Source organism: Lepidochelys kempii, chromosome 2 (genome assembly GCF_965140285.1).
Source record: "Lepidochelys kempii isolate rLepKem1 chromosome 2, rLepKem1.hap1, whole genome shotgun sequence".
Taxonomy (NCBI): domain Eukaryota; kingdom Metazoa; phylum Chordata; order Testudines; family Cheloniidae; genus Lepidochelys; species Lepidochelys kempii.
The window spans coordinates 79,225,147-79,245,420 of NC_136381.1; the positions used below are offsets into that span (position 1 = coordinate 79,225,147).

The 20,274-nt window shown below is 41.4% G+C and overlaps 1 protein-coding gene across 1 annotated transcript in view; it reads left to right on the forward strand.

Moving 5' to 3' along the window:
• CDH2 (cadherin 2) overlaps window positions 1–16,692 on the forward strand; it is a 175,048-nt gene extending 158,356 nt beyond the window's left edge. Inside the window, exons 15-16 of the mRNA XM_073331333.2 lie at window positions 5,212–5,376; window positions 15,329–16,692. Of these exons, the coding sequence (XP_073187434.1) occupies window positions 5,212–5,376; window positions 15,329–15,535 (372 nt within the window). The 3' untranslated portion in view covers window positions 15,536–16,692. The remainder of the gene's footprint in view (window positions 1–5,211; window positions 5,377–15,328) is intronic.
• Window positions 16,693–20,274: the final 3,582 nt, after the last annotated feature.

The following is a 20,274-nucleotide window of genomic DNA, read 5'->3' on the forward strand; positions in this document are numbered from 1 at the left end:
CTACAAACGCCGTCCGAGCCACACTCCTCCACTCTCTGCTCAGTCGGGCTCAACCCGAAACAAGCAGGGGGCCAAACGATCATTTTGAGGGTGTGCCCGAAGGCAACCTACCAGACCAGTGGTCGGAAACTTGTGGACTGCATACGGCCCATCAGGGTAATCCACTGGCGGGCCATGAACAGTGTTTACATTGACCGTCCATAGGCACGGCCGCCTGCAGCTCCCAGTGGCCATTGTTCACCATTCCCAGCCAATGTGAGCTGCAGAAAGCAGCACAGGCTGCAAGGACTTGCTGGTTGCCACTTACCACAGCTCCCATTGGCTAGGAACGGCAAACCAGCCACTGGGAGGTGCGGGTGGCCTTGCCTGCGGACGGTCAATGTAAACACTGTCTCACGGCCCACCAGCAGATTATCCTGATGGGCTGCGTGCAGGCCGCAGGTTGCCCCCCACTGCAGCAGGCTATTCCCCGGATCCATCTTCCCCGTTTTTTATACCTTTCTGTGAAATCCTACTCGCCTCCATTGGTACTGCTTGGGAGTCATCTAATACGGAATGGACATGAGCAAGCACTTGAAGAAGAAAAGGCAGTTACCTTTTTCCGTTACTGTTCTTCAAGATGTGTTGCTTATGTCCATTCCATGACCTGCCCTCCTTTCCCACTGCTGGAGTTCCGGCAAGAAGGAACTGAGGGATGGGGGAACCGGTGGTACCCCTTATACCGCGCCATGCGGGCACCACTCCAGGGGGCGCCAGAGCTAGTCCCCTACGGATACTACTGAGAGAAAAACTTCCAGCACCAGTGCACGTGGCGAGCACACACCTAACATGGCACGGACATGAGCAACACATCTCAAAGAACACCAGTTATGGAAAAAGTTAGCTGTCTTTTCTTACATCTAGTCACAAAGTATGGTTAATTTGATCTACCTGATGTGAAATTCCCTGGGAGGGACTAAAATTTGAGAGCTGCTGGAGATTGAGCTAGACAGAAGAAGATGATGATACTGGTAAGTAAAGGGAGCCTCTGAGGATATGTCTACACAGCCCATGGCAGCAAATCTCTCAGCCTAGGTCAGCAGACTCAGGCTTGCAGGGCTCATGCTAGAACTCTAAGAACAGCTGAGTAGATAGTGTGTTGATTAGACTCAGGCTCTGAAACCTGCCCCCCTCAAGAGGCATCAGAGCCTGAGCTCCAGCCAAAGCCGCAACTTCAAAGTGCTGTTTATAGATATACTCTTAGAGCACTAGTGCAAGCCGTTCAGGCCTGAGGCCGTCAACCTGGGCTGTGAAGAGATACCCTGAAAGATTTGGCAGGCATTGCCTGCTGTCTTCGCTGATAGATTTCCAGCCTTGTTCATCATATTCGTAAACAAGGGCCAAACAGTGATTTGGCTGCATGTTTAAAGAGGGAAAGAGGAAATGTCTTAAATAGTCAGGACCCAAACTATATAGGGCTTTCTAGATTAATATCAACTCCATGAATGCAAAAAGGAAGCCAGTGCAATACATGCAGCACATGGGGTATGTGCTAAACACTGATTGCACTACTAAATAGATAGGCCATCATTTTCTGCGCTACATGAAGCTCAGGAGCAGTTTTCAAGGATAGTCCTAAACAGCGTGTGCTAAAACAGTTAACCCCAGAGGGTGTCATAGAGATTCATGGCACAACATAGAGAAAGACACCCAGGTGGCTGGGTAAAAAGCACTGACTCACTGTTTTTACCTGTGATTCCAAAAGTATACTGACGTCTACCATTTCCCCTCATTCAAAAAGTAGAATTGGTTTTAGACAGAAAGTTCTCCACTCCGGAATTCACATCTGTCGTCTGGTTTCCAGAACTCCATGTCAAAGTATAATAAGGCCCATCTCTTTTCTCAATCTTTGGGCCAATTTAGAATTATTTTGGTGGAGTGGTCAGGATCCTACCCATGGCTCTCTGATAAATATTTTAATGACGTTTTAATGGTATCAGAGAATATATGCTGATAATAGGCACAATACATACCTTGGTGAATGCCGTCCCTGATAATGACATTCCTGTGAGACAGTTTCAATAGCTGGAAAACAAGGCAGGGGAGTATCATAGACTGAGCTCTGAGAACCAACAGGTCTAGGTGGCTGTGTAAAAACAAACTTGGCATTAGTAGAACTCACTTGCAATAGAAGGTAACCTCCATATCTGTAGAGACCAGGAATATTTACAAACTTACCAAAAAAGAGTGCTACCATATTTAAATTATTGTGCCTGACTTGTTTGTTCTTGCTGTATGATTGTTGTTCAAAAATGCCTTTTTTTAACATCATTATAAAAATTGAATGGGCCTCACAGTTGTATTAAATTGGTTATTAACCATATTTCCTCGAGTGCGTCCTCATGAAATGCTGAGTACAAAAATCAAGAAATTGTTTTTCATTCCTCTCTGTTGATGTTTTCCACATTTGTCTTTCATGAGGGTGTGGGAAGTATATTTAGAGTCTGTTTTCATAATTTCTAAAAATTTAAATCAAAATTCTGCTTTGTCTTTCCTTGAATTTTCTGATATGACATGTCGCTAAACTATTTTGGATTATTTTACTTAATAGAGGGAAAGGATGAAGAGCTCTTTCTTCCTTTTGTACACCTTTCATCAGTTCTTACATTGTATTGACCTCACATACTGTTTAGTAGAGACTGCTTTATTATTCTGTTTTGTGTATTGAGCACTTTAAAGAGGAAGAGTTTATCAGCTAATTCAAAAACAGGCAATAAATTTTAAATGTATGCAATTCCATTCCCAGAGCTCATCAATGCTATTCCACCTTTTTATCTACATATTTATGGCCATCAAAAAGTCTCAATCCCAAAGCTGAGGAACAGTAACAAATTTTGGGATGGAGAGTGCAAATGACAATTTGTTACAATTCTCCCAAATTTTACTGCTATCAGCAAACCTGTTCACCCACCCATCTGCATGACCCCTTTTATTACAAAGTAACATTTTCAAAAACACCCTATGTCACATTTTCTGAAGTGCCTTTCATGAGACCCACTACAGACAGAGAGCTCCAATTCTAAATAATAATCTTTACTAGGCCAACTCTATGTGGAAAAGTAATGTTAAATGATATTATGGGATTTTCAACATTTCCAATAAATTCAGTTGGTATTGTTTAACTCCTTACATCTTCCTCTGAAACTACCTTCAGGACCATAATTTTAAAAAACAATCTTTATATTTAATTGAGATGATAGCCAGACATGGCATAGTCCTGGTCTAAATATTCATGGGCCAGATCCTGATCCCCACTTCAGTGTGCAAAGCATCCAGAAAGTCAATGGATCCAACTCCATGAGGAGTTCGTCTATACAGGGGACACTCTCTGATGGCAGAGGACCACCACATCAGCTCCTACACTCCCCACAACCCAAGTCCCAGCATAGGGGGTGTCAGGGTTCCTTCCCCACTCTGAACTCTAGGGTACACATGTGGGGACCCGCATGAAAGACCCCCTAAGCTTATTCTTACCAGCTTAGGTTAAAACTTCCCCAAGTTACAAACTTTGCCTTGTCTTTGAACAGTATGCTGCCACCACCAAGCGTTTTAAAATAAGAACAGGGAAAGAGACCACTTGGAGACATCTTCCCCACAAAATATCACCCCATGCCTTACACACTCCCTTTCCTGGGGAGGCTTGAGTATAATATCCTAACCAATTGGTTACAGAATCATCAAAGACCCAAACCCCTGGATCTTGGAACAATGAAAAAATCAGTCAGGTTCTTAAAAGAAAGATTTTATGAAAGAAAGAAAGAAAGAAAGAAAGAAAGAAAGAAAGGAAGGAAGGAAAGAAGGTTAAAATCAGGATGGAAAGGGTATTCAGATTCAAAACACAGAGGATCCCCTTCTGGGCAAAACCTTAAAGTTACAGAAAACAGGAATAAACCTCCCTCTTAACACAGGGAAAATTCACATAAAACAAAAGATAAACTAATCCGCCTTGCCTGGCTTACCTATACTGGTTGCAATATTGAGACTTGGATTAGGATGGGTTGGAGAAGATGGATTTCTGTCTGGCCTCTCTCAGTCCCAAGAGAAAACAACCACGGAAACAAAGAGCACAAACAAAAGCCTTTCCCCACCCAAGATTTGAAAGTATCTCATTCCCTTATTGGTCCTTTGTGTCAGGTGCCAGCCAGGTTAGCTGAGCTTCTTAACCCTTTACAGGTAACAGGATGTTGCCTCTGGCCAGGAGGGATTTTATAGCACTGTATACAGAAAGGTGATTACCCTTCCCTTTATATTTATGACGGGGCATGTCTCGGAAAATGTGGGCGTGAATGGCTGGGTGACCCCTGGCTGCTGGAATGACCCGTGGGGCAGTGGCCAGCTGGCATAATGTAGAGCAGCCTTAAGGTTATGCTACTTATATACCAGGGCCTGGCCGGGCATCCACCTGCTGGGCACTATTCAGATGCAGCCCAGGATGGGGATTTATATTTTAAATCTATAGATATTTAACTAATGCAAGATTTTTTTTTCTTCCGTTGACATGGAATTCATGCTATGCTCGTGTCATCAATCAGCCAGAATTCTGAATCTGCAGAATCAAGTACTTAATGATCGGATTCCAAGAGTAATCTCCAGAAAGTGCTTAGAATTAAGGCCAAATCTGAGAAGTTTTGTACTTTTCATGACATTTTCCCCCTTTAGCTTTCCTGTTATGGAAGCCACATGAAATCAGCAAGCAGTCTTAAACTCAGTCTTGGAAGGTATTATAAAACTGCAGCACTCTGCACTTGCGTATGTCTCAGAATGAGGGCGTCTGGCATTTATTTGGTTTGAAAAATACAGGTCAGATCTGGCATCTGTGCTACATGCTGTAAATCAGCATTTACTAGGCAAATTGTTCAGTCGCTTAATAGAGCTACTCCAAATCTTTGTTTCTCAATGGAAAATTGATGAGATGCACTACAAAGCTGATGACATATAGACATTTGATATGGTATTGCGAAGGTAGACACGGGGTATAAAAGAAATGATGGTTTTCTTCATTATTCATGAATGTAAATGGCCGATTTCCATTAGGATAGCTACAGAATCATTCTCAATAAATGTTATGATTTGCAAGGTATGTCTTTTGCTGAATATGTGCTTTTTATTTTATTTTCCTATAAAAATTGTTGAAAATCTCTGGACCCATTTTCTTTGTTTCCTTCTTTTCAGGACTATGATTTAAGTCAGCTTCAGCAACCCGATACCATAGAACCAGATGCCATCAAACCTGTGGGGATCAGACGGCTCGATGAAAGACCAATCCATGCAGAACCTCAGTACCCAGTCAGATCAGCTGCTCCTCATCCTGGGGATATCGGGGACTTCATTAACGAGGTAAAGGAGAAAAAATAGTTTCCTTGTAGGATCCGATAGGCTTTTATATGTTGCTAATTGCACTCTGCATGAATAGCTGTTATATTTGGAACATAATAACTTTTTAAAACTTGCTTATACAATTAAAATGACCTTGGAAGATAGAAATAAATATGGCCTTTTTAAGTGCAGATAAATTTAATTAACTCATTCAAATAGAAAGGGAAGATATGTCAATTAACTTTTGTACATTTGTATTAATTGCATTCATACTGTGTTATCAGCCTTAACCACAATATCTCCAAGAGGGATTATACCATGGGTTCCGAGTAATAAACAGACTAACAAAATTATAATTTAGCCTAAAATCATTTATTAATGCAGATTAATTTAATAATGGAAGAAGTTCATTTTGATTTTCCTCACATATTACCCTTTGAATCCAGATAATAGTGGAAATTCAATGCCTTGAAAAAGACCAAAAGAGTTCCAGCAAACAAGATTAGTGAGTAGGGCAGCTAAATTAAATGTTATATAAGTGCTTTAAGTACTTTCCTCGTCTGAGAGTTTTTAAGAGGCTCTGTGCCTTTTTGATTCTTGCAAAGTAACAAAAAGATAATTGACAGTGAATGAAGATTAAGAATTTACTTTAAAAGATATTTTCAGTTATGAAAAAAATATTTGCCTACAAACATTTTTTTTAAATTATTGTTATCGTTGTCCAAATGTTCGGGTATATTTAAGTCATTTGTTTTGTGAAACTTAAAATGTGAGACATTTCAGTGTGTTCTTTATGCTTATTACTTTGGGCAGAAGAAATATTAAAGAATAGCTTGTCATTTATATTCTCTGATTTTCTCAAGTCTTTGTTACCTGAATAAACAATTTAAGGTGACTGGTGAATGGAGCTAGGAAAATTTTACAGAAATACTCTTGTGAATATTTGAATTTTTTAACAAAATCCCTGTTGGGATGTTCATACCTCTTTTGTGCTTGCTAGAATATTTGTTGGATGCAACAAGATTACTCCCAGGAATGAACACAGAGACCTCCATTTCTAAGTAACCATTGAGAGAATATTAGTATTTACTTTCGATGAGCATTCAAAATCTGCATTAGAAATCTGATTCTGAGAGTAGCATTCTTCGAATCAGGGCAGAAACCAACCATGTGACAAGGTGGCCAGTCACACAGCTAACATTTCAAATAATAAATATCTGAGAAGATCACAATCTGCTTTTGGACAGTATGGAATCAAGAGGGGGAAAAGGTGACATTCATCATGGGTCCCTTGTTTCCATCCCCTCTCTGGGGATGGTTCTAACTTCCTTGCACAGCCAAACAAGGGCTAGAGATGGTCTAGCTCCATTTTAAGTATTTCTTACATATTATTTATCCAGCTGTTCTTGTGACATAGTTTCTGCGTGCTGTACAATGATGTTATACTATCCAGTCATGATTTATTGTGAATGTGGACATGCTGAGCCATGGAAAAGGGAAATCAAGGCAGGAGACTACCTTCAAGGCACCTTCTCCTCGTGGCCTCAGATTGGCTGTGCAAGTGGTTGCCTGCCTTGAATTCCCTCTTCTGGTGATTTCTGCCCAGGGATGGATTGCCTGCCTGTACCCTCCTTCATAAAGTCATGTGGTGGCCCTGGGTGGGTGCCCTTCTGCAGCAGGCCACAGCATGACTGGACTGCCTTCCTTATTTGCCTCTCACATGATGGAGTCCCCAGTAACTTCACACAAGCTCTTCGCGTATAAATAGCTCTTCTCCAAGGTTAATTTATTTCAGAAGTCCAATATATGAAGAACCATAATCCAGAATTCCCCAGCACAATCCAAACATCAAGTCTTTCAAGGCCCAACAGTCCATCAACAGACTAAGTACAGCTCCGGCATCCACCTCACTCCAGCTCTAAAGTACAGCTTCAGCGTCTCTTGCCTCGCTTAGACTTTCAGATACTTTCTGGTGTCTCTCACCACTCCTCACACCAACCCCACTAGTGGGGTGCTTCTCTACCTTGTTTCCTTCCTGGGTAGGGTTCCAGTACTTGCCCAGAAATACCAGCGAGCTGACCCCTCCGTCGATCCCCAGACTCGACCCTCTCTGGCCCTCTGACTTCAGCTCTCTTGCTGAAAGAGCCAGCAGGCACCTCCCTCTGTTGCTATCTCTGGCTCTCTGGCCTGGGGACATTTGTAGGTGACCCCCTGGCAGCCTTCCTGCCTTCCGCTTTCAACAGCTCCACTGGTCCCTGTATTAGGGGCTTCCCCTCCCTGAAGCTCTGAGCTCTTTCTCCTCTCAGAACTCTGGATTCTCTCTTTCTCTCTAAGGACTCAGCATTCTAAACTCTCCCTTGCCTTTGGAGTGTCTCTCATTTCTAATTTCTAGGGACATTACACCAAACTAGGGCGCACCTGGATTGGAACAGGAGAGCTGGGCCCAATTCCATTTAAGGGGCCAGCTACCCAGTTACAATTATGCTTCACTGTTATGCTTTTATTTTTACTTTGCAATATAGGGAGCTGTTCCAGCAAACCCTTACTCACATGAGTAAACTTCTACAGATGTAAGTGGTACCGTTGACTGCTACATACGTAAGGGTTGGTAGACTGATCCTTGAATATGTAATAAATTTCAGAAACACATCATTTTATTTTTAAGAAGTCTTTATTTCAGTTACTTTTCTGATGCTGAAAGGCTTTTTTTAAACCATTTAGACTCAAGTTTTCAGCACCTTTCTTTTGCAATCCTCACTGCAGTGCATCATTATAGCACATGGCATCCCCCGTCAGCCATAAACAATGAGCTACACCTCTTCCTTGTGGAAGCTGGGGTCAGTCCAGTGTTGTTGCAGGGGCTCTTCAGACTAAGCCGTGCCCCTCATGACCATCTGCCTCAGGTTTTGCCTGTTGAAAAAGTTGGAGGTTTGGCTTCTCCTGAACAACTGTATTATAATTTCAATTTTAATTTATGTTTCAGCAGTGGGAAGTCTCTTTCTGTTCACAACACACTTAATGTTTTATTTAGCAAAGCCTCAAGTGCTCATAAGTCTTTCCTTAAGTACTCAAATGGATGTTAATGAGCTTGGAAAGCAAGAAGATGTCTTTTCAGGTGGTTCCCAGGGCCCCATGGCAAGCTCTTTGTCCAGTCAGGGTATTGCAGCCTCACACCCATTTGCGCAGGGCAGCAGTCACACATGAGAATCTACAACAAAAGAGTTCCCTTCTCCCCCCGGCAGTGCTTCTGAGGAGGGCAAGATCTCTGCATCCGGCGATGACCTGGAAAGCCATACACTCAGGTTTTTCCCCTAGTGCTTTAATACTACAATTGCAAGGCAGTAAAACAGGCAAAATGAAAAAAGAAGATCCCAAAATTAAGGGGAAATATCTTCCCACGAAACAAAATTAGATGTTTCCCCTACTTTCCTCCTTGGAGGACATGGCAGGTTCCAAATGGAAAGTCCCAGTTAAAATTAAAATGTTAAATAAAATCATAAAAATCTCATACATTTACATGAAGTACAACAGGACCCTAAAGTTAGAACAGGAGTAGCCTCACACAGACTTATATACAAAAAATCACTGAGACTTTAAGACAAAAGACACCTTGTAGGGAGTTCTTTGAAGCCCTCATCACCAGCCATGTAGATAGTGGTAGCAATCACAGACGTTGCAGGATCAGCAACTTTACAAGGTGTGGATCTAAAGATCAAAAGGATTCCTTGTCATTATTGAGGAAAATATATTTATGGTAGCCCGGTGGCTTATTGGCCTCAGAGAATTATTCTCGCTTTGTGCAAATTTGACTGGGTTCAGATTTTGGACAGGTACACCCAAAGTTTATGTAAATTATGGGTCTTAATGTGATTTGCTTCAAGAGCAAGGTCTCCAGTTCAGTGGCTACAAGGAAGTGGTGCCTACATCCATGGACAGCAGACAGTCATCAGCATGGATACTCTGCACATTCAAGTCACAGGTGAAAAGCTGTTGGGAAATTAGCAGCAAAGAATGCAAAAGGGCTTAAACTCTCTAAACCAGAATTGGCAACACAGTCCCTTTGTCCCTACCAGCACCTAAAAAAGGTCTCTGGAATGGAACTTGGTCATGTGCATTTGCATACGGGAGCTTCGAATTTCTATACAAGCCTCTTCTTTTAATTCTACCGTCTGCGCTGAGAATTTTACAAAAATGCTGGTAGTGCAAGTCAGAAGACCAGCCACACTGGGTCAGACCACTGGCCCATCTAGCCCAGTATCCTGTCTTCTGACAGTGGCCAATGCCAGGTGCTTCAAAGGGAATGAACAGAATAAATAATGATCAAGTGATCCATCCCCTGTCATCCACTCCCAGCTTCTGGCAGTCAGAGGCTAGGGACACCAAGAGCATGAGGTTGTATCCCTGCCCACCCTGGCTAGTAGCCATTAGTGGACCAAATCCTCCATGAACTTATCTAGTTCTTTTTTTGAACCCTGTTATAGTTCAGGCCTTCACAACATCCTCTGGCAACAAGTTCCACAGGGTGACTGTGCGTTGTGTGAAGAAACTCTTCCTTTTGTTTGTTTTAATTATTAATTTCATTGGGTGACCCCTGGTTCTTATGTTGTGAGAAGGAGTAAATAACACTTCCTTATTCACTTTCTCCACACCGGTCATGATTTGATAGACCTTTATCATTGCCCCCTTAGCCATCTCTTTTCCAAGCTGAGCAGTCCTAGTCTTTTTAATCTCTCCTCATATGGAAGATTTCCCACCCCCTTAATCATTTTTGTTGCCCTTCTCTGTATGTTTCCATTTCTAATGTATCTTTTTTGAGATGGCCCAAATTACTCAAGTGATAGGCAAGGAACTTGATGAGGAATATGTAACTGAATATGCTGGACCATCCTAATGACCTGGCAGTTAAAAACAACTGTTAAAATATGCAATGCTGTTAAAACAATCAAGCATTTTGAAAATATTTATACAGTTATGCTTAATAGCTAACCACTTTCCAAAAAGAAAAGAATTCCAGTTGTGACTTAGTTATAATATGGTTTGCAGGCATAACAAAAATTACCACAGGGACTTGCTTGCTTTGTCTGTTTCAGTGGATAGATAAGTCTCTAATTTTAAGGAAAAACCTCCTTTGCTTCCAGTCCAGTGTACAAACAAGTTGGTAAGATAAGTCATGTGTTATTAGGAATCCTCTGAAGACATTCTGCATTCTATTTTGAGTTTTTAAAAAGTGGAACATTATTAACACTTAGAATACCTGAGGATTTGCATACCAGTGTAAATTAAGCATACGTTGCAATAGCTTTGTTCAATCTAAAAGTACATTTTCAAGAGTCACCTGTCCCTGAACAGAAATCTGAAACAAATTGTATTATGGTAGCGAGCTTGAGGCTAAAGATCTATTTCTAATCAACACAGGACGTAGTCTGCATTAAATTAAATGTAAATTACAAACTAAAGGTCCCATCCGATGAGAGGACCGTCCTCTCACTTTGAAGTAAAGTTGTTGTTGATGGTGTTAAGCTTTTTGCAAGAAGGAGCCCTTCAATGTGCTCTCTCTTCAAAAGCCAGCTCTTAGATTGTTACAGTTATTCCACAGGCTTCCCTTCCTTATTCCCAATCCCTATCCCAGCACCACCAAACATCTCTCAGATCCGATAAAGAACTATCATTTATGAAAATGTAAGCACAAGAACATTGATTCTCTAATGTTTCCCATTCCTGTTCAGGATTCTGTAGTTTACCCTTTCCTGTCATTTGGTAACAATAGATAAAATGAGAGCATTATGTGTGCTTAGCTTATGTAAACATAAGGTTGCTGAACCTCCTTAGTCAACTCTGGGTGCAAATTCCCCTTCCTCCTTCATGCCTCCTCTGAGTAACAGGGGCTGGGGCATGTGCAGAAAGGGGGAAGTTGCAGCCAAATTTGTCTGAGTAAAGTTTACATCTCCTCTGCTGAGGCAGCTTATCCATCTGGCAAACCTCCTGTGGTTCTTCAAATGGGGAAGCCCAGTCCAAATGACCTTACCAGCTCCTTTAGACAGGCACTCCTTCTGGTAATGAACACATGTGAGGAAGGCATGGAGAGCTAGCTAGTCATAGAAATAGCACCAGACAACAGAAGTAGATGGCAGATTGGGTTAGTGTGGTGATTTTATTCAGCAACAGGAAAGCAAAATTGTCTCATTTTAAATTTCCTCTAAAATTTAGTAAATATTTTGCCAAGGATATATTGTGGAAAATTCACTTGTCCTCCCAAGAGTTACTGTGTTTAAATTCGGAGCATTAGAAGATGAAATAGAGGGATTTTTAACCTTGCTTTCAGTGCAAATGTCAACTTAAGTTTAACCATGTTGATATCCCCATAATGCTGCCTCTTGGATTTTCCTGGTTCAGCATCCATTGCTGGCAGTGGATGAAATAAAACTTGCTGTGTCATTGAGTTTACAGGATAGAACGACAATGAAAAATTCACTGTTCCAGAGGCTGTATATAATGTGCAAATTGTTTCCTTGAGAACAGGTACCAGATACCAACTTGAAAATAATAAGAGATTGTTCAGTCTGGAAGCCTCGCTTCATGCTGTAGATGGCTGGTGCCTGGCAGAACTTCTACAGTTGCATGGGGGAACTGTTGTTATTTACAGATACCGATTAAGCTAGTATCCCAGAGTCAGACTCACAAGCTGGCCATCCTCAGAGTGGATCAACTGTGAAAACTGTAGGAATATCTCCAGAATTTCTGCTCCAGGCCAGCATTGTGAATGGCTTTTACAGAATAGCTCTGATCCTTTCCACATAACCTCTTCAGCTGAAGCAGGACTTCTCTTCCTTCCCCGTTACCTACATCCAAAAGGATGGGAGTCTGTAGCCCCGAGCAAGCTTAAGGGACTGACTGAAAGGAAGAACATTCAACAATGTAGACCCAGCTATATATAGCTCAGTAAGTAAAATTGTGTTTCTGTTGCAAGAGCAGAAATGAACAAGAAAGACTAGAGCTTTGAAGTTGGACCAGATAAGATGTTGCACTCCAGCTACAGACATTTAGGATGATGGACTCATTTGTCCTTATTATAGCTATCAGGATGGAAAACTCAGAAAAGAAATATAACAAAGGCTACCAATTATCCTGGTTAGATCATTCGACTAGAGTGCTGGCTACTAATTACCAGCTCAGTGACTTTGTACACCCCAAAGCATTTATTTAAATTCTAGAAATGTTCTTGGCTGAGGTTATTAGTATCATAAATATACAAAAACTAAATACCCTGAGCCAGGTTCTCTGCTGCCTTGTGTAGTCATGTACACCCATGCAAAGTGGGCATAACGTGCTATTAAATCACATTGGCAGCACTGTACACTCATTTTGCATATTTGTGAATGGTTACACAAGGCAGTAGAGAATCAGGCACATAGTTTTACTGGTGTTTCTTTTCTTCTGCATACGTGACATATGGCCTAATTAACTGATTTAGCGATACTGGGGTGTTTTCTAGAAAAATCAGTGCCCATGCAATTGGCTGTACATCACATGATTAGACCTACAACATGCCATGTGAAACCATATTGAATGAATTTTACTGAAAATGGATAATCTCCGAGGAAATACTCAATCTTGCAGATAATCTGTTTTGTCAGGAAGCTGTTCTCAGAGAAATTTGTAAGTGCTAATTTAAGAGTCAGAGGCTTGACAGGGCCCGCCCTCTGAAATTCTTCACTAAGGCTTCTGGCATTTTGGCTGACAATTTATCTGTTGCCAGTGGCTGCCAAAGTAGATACTTCAGCTAGAGGCCTTGAAAAAATATTGCATGTCCAGTGGAAGAAACTGCACGGTTGAAAACCCCTGAAGGTGGTGACTCTATTTATATTCTCTTCCAGACTTCAACCCTCTTTGTTGAGCCTTTATGGCCATTCCTTTCAGTGTCTCTGAGACTCTAGCAAACGATGCTCATTTAACCTTCTAAAATCTGTAAGGCTAGACTGAGCTTTGAGGCTTAAACCTGGGTAAGAAGATGGTGCAGGTAGCACCAGGAAAGAATTGTCTCTGAGAGAGAGCAGGGAGAAAGAGAGATTTCATTCCGTACTCTGCCCTTGCTTCAAGGGAGGAGTGCCTTGCCTGTATTCCTCTTCAGCAGTGGCTCTGTTGATCCCCTGCCCACCAGCTCCTGAGGAGAAGTGTCAGGCATGTAGCCTTGGTCTCCCATGGTCTTGCCATGACCCTCTAAATCCCAAGTTTCTTTGCGGCCACTTAACACTCTCACTCCCCGCTGAGGCCCCTGGGCCATGGCAGGGGGACAGAGCTTCTCTGGTCTTGGGGCCACAGTGGGGGGGTGGGTGCAGAATGGGGTGGGACTGTGGGCGAAACAGGGGCAGGGCTGCAGGGGAAAAGGGTGGAATGGGGCGGAGCTGTAGGCGGGGCCACAGCCAGAAGGGGAGGGGCTGGGCCACAGTTCTAGCACAAGGCCCACCACTTGTTCTGGCCTAGGGTAGATGTTAATCTGCTTCTGCTTGCAGCTCATTTGAAGATGTATCCCATGAGCTGAGAAGCCCTGCTGTAAAAGACATGGAGCATTCTGGCTCTCTCCTTGGCTGGCAGATATGAATGGCCACAACATCTGTTCTTTAATGTATCAAATTGTTTCACCAAAACACAGTCTCTCATTAAAAGCCAAATCCTGGGATGTGCTCCAAACCCTTTAGGACCTTCCCCTAAAAGTGAAATTCGAGTCACTTACTTCCTCAGGACAAGCTATAGAAGTGGTCTTCTAAATCATCTTCAGGATGTTGATAACTGAAATCCTTCATCCACAAAAGAAAACACAAGTCATGCCCGACTTTGTATTTATTTCAAAATGTCCTCAGAAAATGAAATATTTTCATCCCTCCAAAATGAGATTGGCAACAGTTATCTGTTATCCCTGCCTTGAAATAAGCCCCACCAAAAAACCAAGGCCAGGCTGTTGTATTTGCCAGACCGGTCTTGTTACTATTACTTCACCAAACTTTTGAGATCCACTGATAATTATGGGTTTCTTTAGTTTATGGTGCTCAGCCTTAGAAGTGGAATTTTAAAATTATGGATTGTCTTTTGACTATCTAATAGATTGAAGACTTTGAAGCAAAGGTTACAATCCCAAGAAAGCAATAATTGAAAAAAACATTCTTGTGAAATTTATTATTTGCACTTGTGAAGTGATGTACGAGAACTCATGTGTGGTCACTGTAAAACTCATAAAGCCTAGGCCATTATTTATTAATGCTCTCTTCCTCAAGGTGGGGCTTAGAGGTAGGTGACCTGAGTGCTGAAAACTAGGGAGCAGGAGTGAAGTTAAATATCTCCCAATTACTTATTTATGGAGCTACCAGTGTCTTGTGGCATGTGCAGATTAACCAAAGGCCTGCTGTCTTTCAGTGGTTGGGTGGGGACCATGTGATACCACTGTTGTAACGAATCTATACAAACACACTTGTCTGTCCTATAACCTTTCCTTTCTTTACCCCTCCATACCCTTGACTCCAATGGTTTGTGGTTTTGTTCATGTTCTCATAAACTGTCCATATCTTAGTTCTGCTTCAAGTGATGGTCCCTATTGTATATCTTAGATTGTGAGCGCTCTGGCTCAGGGAATGTCTATACTGATTTGTACAGCACCTAATCCCCATTCAGTTGCTACTGCAACAGAAATAACAGTAATAATAGTGTTCTCTAAAGATGTGTAACCATATTTTCAGTTAAATTCAAAATCGGCTAATGCTGGAAACTTGAGCATAAGAACAGAAGACACATTATTTATATTTTTGAAGTTTCAAAAATATGAATGCTGTTTCATTAGTTGAAATCTGAGGAAATGGATAAGAGGAAGAATCTGGTTTTCTCAGCCTGCCGTGGACGTGACAGAATTGAGATACTCTTGTTACATTTTTTCTCCCTGTGTCACATATAGAATTTTGTCTTTCTTCTTTTCTCCTTATTTCAGGGACTTAAAGCCGCTGACAACGACCCTACGGCCCCACCCTATGACTCCCTCCTAGTCTTTGACTACGAAGGTAGTGGCTCCACTGCTGGGTCTTTGAGCTCTCTTAACTCCTCAAGCAGTGGCGGTGAGCAGGACTACGACTACCTAAATGACTGGGGCCCACGTTTCAAGAAACTTGCTGATATGTATGGTGGAGGTGATGACTGAACTTCAAAGCGAACTTTGGTTTTGGACAAGTACAAACATTACAACCGATATTCCCCAAAAGCATACAGAAGCTAGGCTTTCACTTTGTAGTCTACTAGCACAAGTGCTTGCTGAAGGCTTTGGCATAGGCTGCAAACCAATTTGGGCTCAGTGGGAATATCAGTAATCCAATGCTGTTTGGAAAACAATATTGAGCTCAGTTACACTTGAATTTTACAGTACAGAAGCACTGGGATTTTATGTGCCTTTTTGTACCTTTTACAGATCGGAATTAGTTTTATGTTTAAGGCTTTAATGGTACTGATTTCTGAAATGATGCATTAAAGAGACAAAATATGTTGGGGTGGGGAGGAGTAAATTAAATCACAGTATGCTTCAACATGCTTTTGTTACAGTGCATTGCTTTTATTAAAATAAGGAAATTTTAAAAAAAAACCTCATGGAGCCATTTTATTATCTGGGGGAGAAGACCATGAGATTGAAAAATGTACATTACTTCTAGTTTTAGATGTTAGGGGTTTTTTTTCACTAAAATTCTAAAACTTATGCAGCTGGTTGCAAATAAAGGGAGTTTTCATATCACCAATTTGTAGCAGTATTGATTTTTTTTTCCTTATGGTAGAATGTTAGGCACATTTTGGTCTTAATCCATGTACACTTTTTTTAAAAATTTCTGGTACTGTCTTTTTTTTCACTTCACTGTAAAAATGGTATGTGTACATAATGTTTTATTGGCATAGTCTATTGGGAAGTGCAGAAACTTCAGAACATGTGTATGTATTATTTGGACTATGGATTCAGGTTTTTGCATGTTTATATCTTTCGTTATGGGTAAAGTATTTACAAAACAGGTTGCAAACAAGTGACATTGATTCAATTGTTGAACTGTAGTTAGAGTACTCAATTTTATTTTTTATTTTAATGTTTTGGTTTGGGGAGGGAGAAAAGTTCTTAGCACAAACGATTTTACATAATTTGTACCAAAAAGAAGACGGGGTGGCCTGATACTGGTGGTACTAGTAAATATACAGTATGTTGGAAAAAGGAGCTTTTGAACTGGAGAGACTTCTGACAACAGCTTTGCCTCTGTATTGTGTACCAGAATATAAATGATACACCTCTGACCCCAACGTTCTGAATAAAATGCTAATTTTGGATCTGGTGGCTGGTTTGGACTTCTTTTGCACTTGAGCAGCTCTGATTGTAGCAAAAAAATACAAGAGACTATAGCTTCGTTGAATAACGGTGAAAAAGTGTGTGCAGTTTTTCATCATTCAGTACACATGATCTGCGAAGAAACTATATGTAGGCTAGAAGAAAGTCTGAATTTTGTTACAAGTTTGGAAGCAAAGTGCCAAAATGAAATAGGAATACGCTGTGGTGTTACTATTAAGGCAACACCTTCAGAACTCTCATTTCAAATGGATGGATGGCTCTTCAGTTTTAACATACGTTTTCCAAAAAATCCAATTGGCATGCTCTCTGAATACTTTCCGGTTTCATAATTGGATGATTATGATACTGGGTTATATAAATATAATAGGTTGGAAGGACTTTGCAGTTCCTGGCAAATCACCCAATGCCTAACCTTGCTTATGTTGAAGTCAGCGTCCATACTCCCCGTACAAGTGAGAAAAAGCCCTTCAAATTGTTCCTTAAAATCATATGGTTTTATCAGTGGAATAATGATATTTGTAAAAAGTTCTATTTGGTAGGTAATAATAACTAGGTAAATTTCTAACCTAACGATTGATTTACAAACCAAATGAATGTAGTAGGCACAGAAATTCATTTACTTGCTGCCCATTTTTAATCCATACTTTAGGGGCCAAATTCTGAAAAGCACCTGAGACTCAAAACTTAGCAGAAATGTCACATCTTCTCTGTGTGCTGAGAGAATCAAGCAGTGGAGATCTCCATTTCTCTTAGATAGTGTGGCAGCTGTCTCTGCTCTGGTGCAGGTCAATGGGACATAGCCTGTGTGTCCCCTCACATCTACATGTGGAGCTTGAGGATTCTGTTCTTCAGCCCCATTGCATTCTCTACACATTTCCCGTGTTTGTAGGCGGGATTTGGACACAAGTTCTAAAGGTGTAGCCTGCAATCTAAGTAACGGAGCTTTATCTTTAGCTTGTCCTATATCACTGGGATTAAGAAACAGACTATGTATTTTCTTAAATGGGCTCCTCGTGAACCTGTTCATTTTATGGCCCAATCCTGCTCACATTGAAAGCATGGAGCAGGAGACTTTGGCATGGATGTGCATGGGGTCAGAATGGATCCCTTTAGTGTCTCCACATCCCAGGCTGTTTTATTTAGGTGTTTTGTATGTTTGTAATTAATCATAACTAACTCTGAATGTCTAATTTTTTAAATAAGGTGTGAAAGTTAGCAATGAGCTTTTTCCTTTATTAAAAATGGGTGTACGTTTATTATTTAGAGATGAGGAAAGATGTATAAACAGTTGCAAATGAAGACGTGATGGCCTGTGCGTAAGTGAGCAAAGTTGTCATGATTTAGGAAGCTAGATTTATACATGCAAATTATACAGGTAGGCAAAAGGCCCCTAGTAACATACAGCGTCTTCATTGCTTTCCCAGCAGCTGTAATTTACGCAGAAATGTATTTAATTATAGTAGCCAATTTTTTTGCTGCTTTTCCAAGCTAGGAAACATAGCTAGGAAATGGAAAGGTCGAAGATGTTCACTCTGTTGACATTAAATACAAGGGTGGGGGGGGGGAATATGAAGAATGCCCAACCTCCTACACTACAACTATGAAAGAAAAATGTGATATGGGCATCTTCTCTTTCTGAATGCAGAGCTCTTATGAACAGCACTAGGAGTTACATACGTCCATTAAGAAGAGAGATATCCATTTATCTTGATCAGAGTAATCACACAATTCAATCTAGAGTTACTTTGGAATTCTAGCAGTAATGGATATAAAACTCATTGCTCTGTCTACTGGACAAACAAAAGGTCCTGGCACTTATGGCCATTGAAGATTTCATAACATATTTTACAAGACAAAGTGTACTGACTCTATTTTGTCTGCTTATATTTCCCCTGAATTTCAAGTTTATTCTTCCCTCCCTAAAAGCACGGTGGTAGATTATGTTCCCATGATTCATGCAGGGATCTCCATAATCTGTGATTTATCTGCAGAAGGGGAGTTGTTCAGCCATCTCTCTAGCACCATCCCTTCCTCCAGGCCCTTTAGAGGTGCTGCACTGGGTTGTAATCTGGGAAGATGAGAATGGGCAGCCTCATTTTTGGTGGTGGATTTGCACCTGAAGAACATATATTTCCCCTTTACACACACACTACATATCCTTTGAAAATTCCTGGCAAAAAGTAAAGCCATGTCATCTTCCTCTCCGCAATGGCTATTCTCCTAAAAGGGGAGTCCGTTGTAGCATGGATCCATTAGAGCCACATTGCCAGGGAGTGATCAGTGGGGACACAGAGCCAACATGGATACACAGTCCCTGTGTATGGATGGATCTGGTTTCCTTTGGATCATCTGTGGTCCTTAGGGCTTGGAGATGAACTCAGCTGCTCATTCCACAAAGGAGAAAATTACGTGCCTGTCACATACCAACAGAATGACATGGCAGAATCTACATGAAAGGATCCCTTGAAAGGATCAGGTTTCACCAGAGCAGAAGCTGATCCAGCTAATGGCAGTACAGTAGCTGTAAAGTGCTTTGGGATCCTTGTGAATCATAAGTACTCTATAAATCTGTACTGGCAAGATGGTAAGTGCTAAACACTTACAAGCTGAACTATTTCTACCCACCCCCAGTTCCTTTGTCTGGCATTACCTTTACAAAATGTTTATAACTACATTTTAAACCAAAAGAAATGTTTAACTTAGTGCTGGAATTGCACTAGTTTGAGGGGAGGCAATGTTTCTCTGTTCATTGTAAATGAAAACATTTTAGACAGCTACTTATTTTCTCTTACTTCACCTATTTCAAAGGGCAGCAGGGTCGCTTTGGTGTTGAGAGCCATTTGAAATCAGCTACTGCTCAGGAGGTTGGTTGGTTCGTTTTCTTCTGTGTTGTTTATTTTTCAGTTTCTGGGGCCTCAGAATTCCTCACCCAGCCTAAAGAATATCTACATTTGCACCCTCTTATTCACATCCATGTCAATGGTCCTATGCAGCAGTCTTCTGAGAATTGGATGCAGATTCCCTTCAGACTCTCAAACCACTCTACTTTATTCAGGAGATCTAGGTGAAGCACTCACGTGCCTTATCTCAGCCTTGGTCTACACTAGGAGTTGAGGTTGAATTTAGCAGCGTTAAATTGATTTAACCCTGCACCCGTCCACACAACGAAGCCCTTTTTTTCGACTTAAAGGGCTGTTAAAATCGATTTCCTTACTCCACCCCCGACAAGGGGATTAGCACTGAAATCGGCCTTGCTGGGTCAAATTTGGAGTACTGTGGACACAATTAGACAGTATTGGCCTCCGGGAGCTATCCCACAGTGCTCCATTGTGACCGCTCTAGACAGCACTCGCAACTTAGATGCACTGGCCAAGTAGACAGGAAAAGGCCCGCGAACTTTTGAATTTCAATTTTCTGTTTGGCCAGCATGGCAAGCTGCAGGTGAGTGCAGAGCTCATCAGCAGAGGTGACCATGATGGAGTCCCAGAATCTCAAAAGAGCTCCAACATGGACCGAACGGGAGGTATGGGATCTGATCGCTGTATGGGGAGAGGAATCCGTGC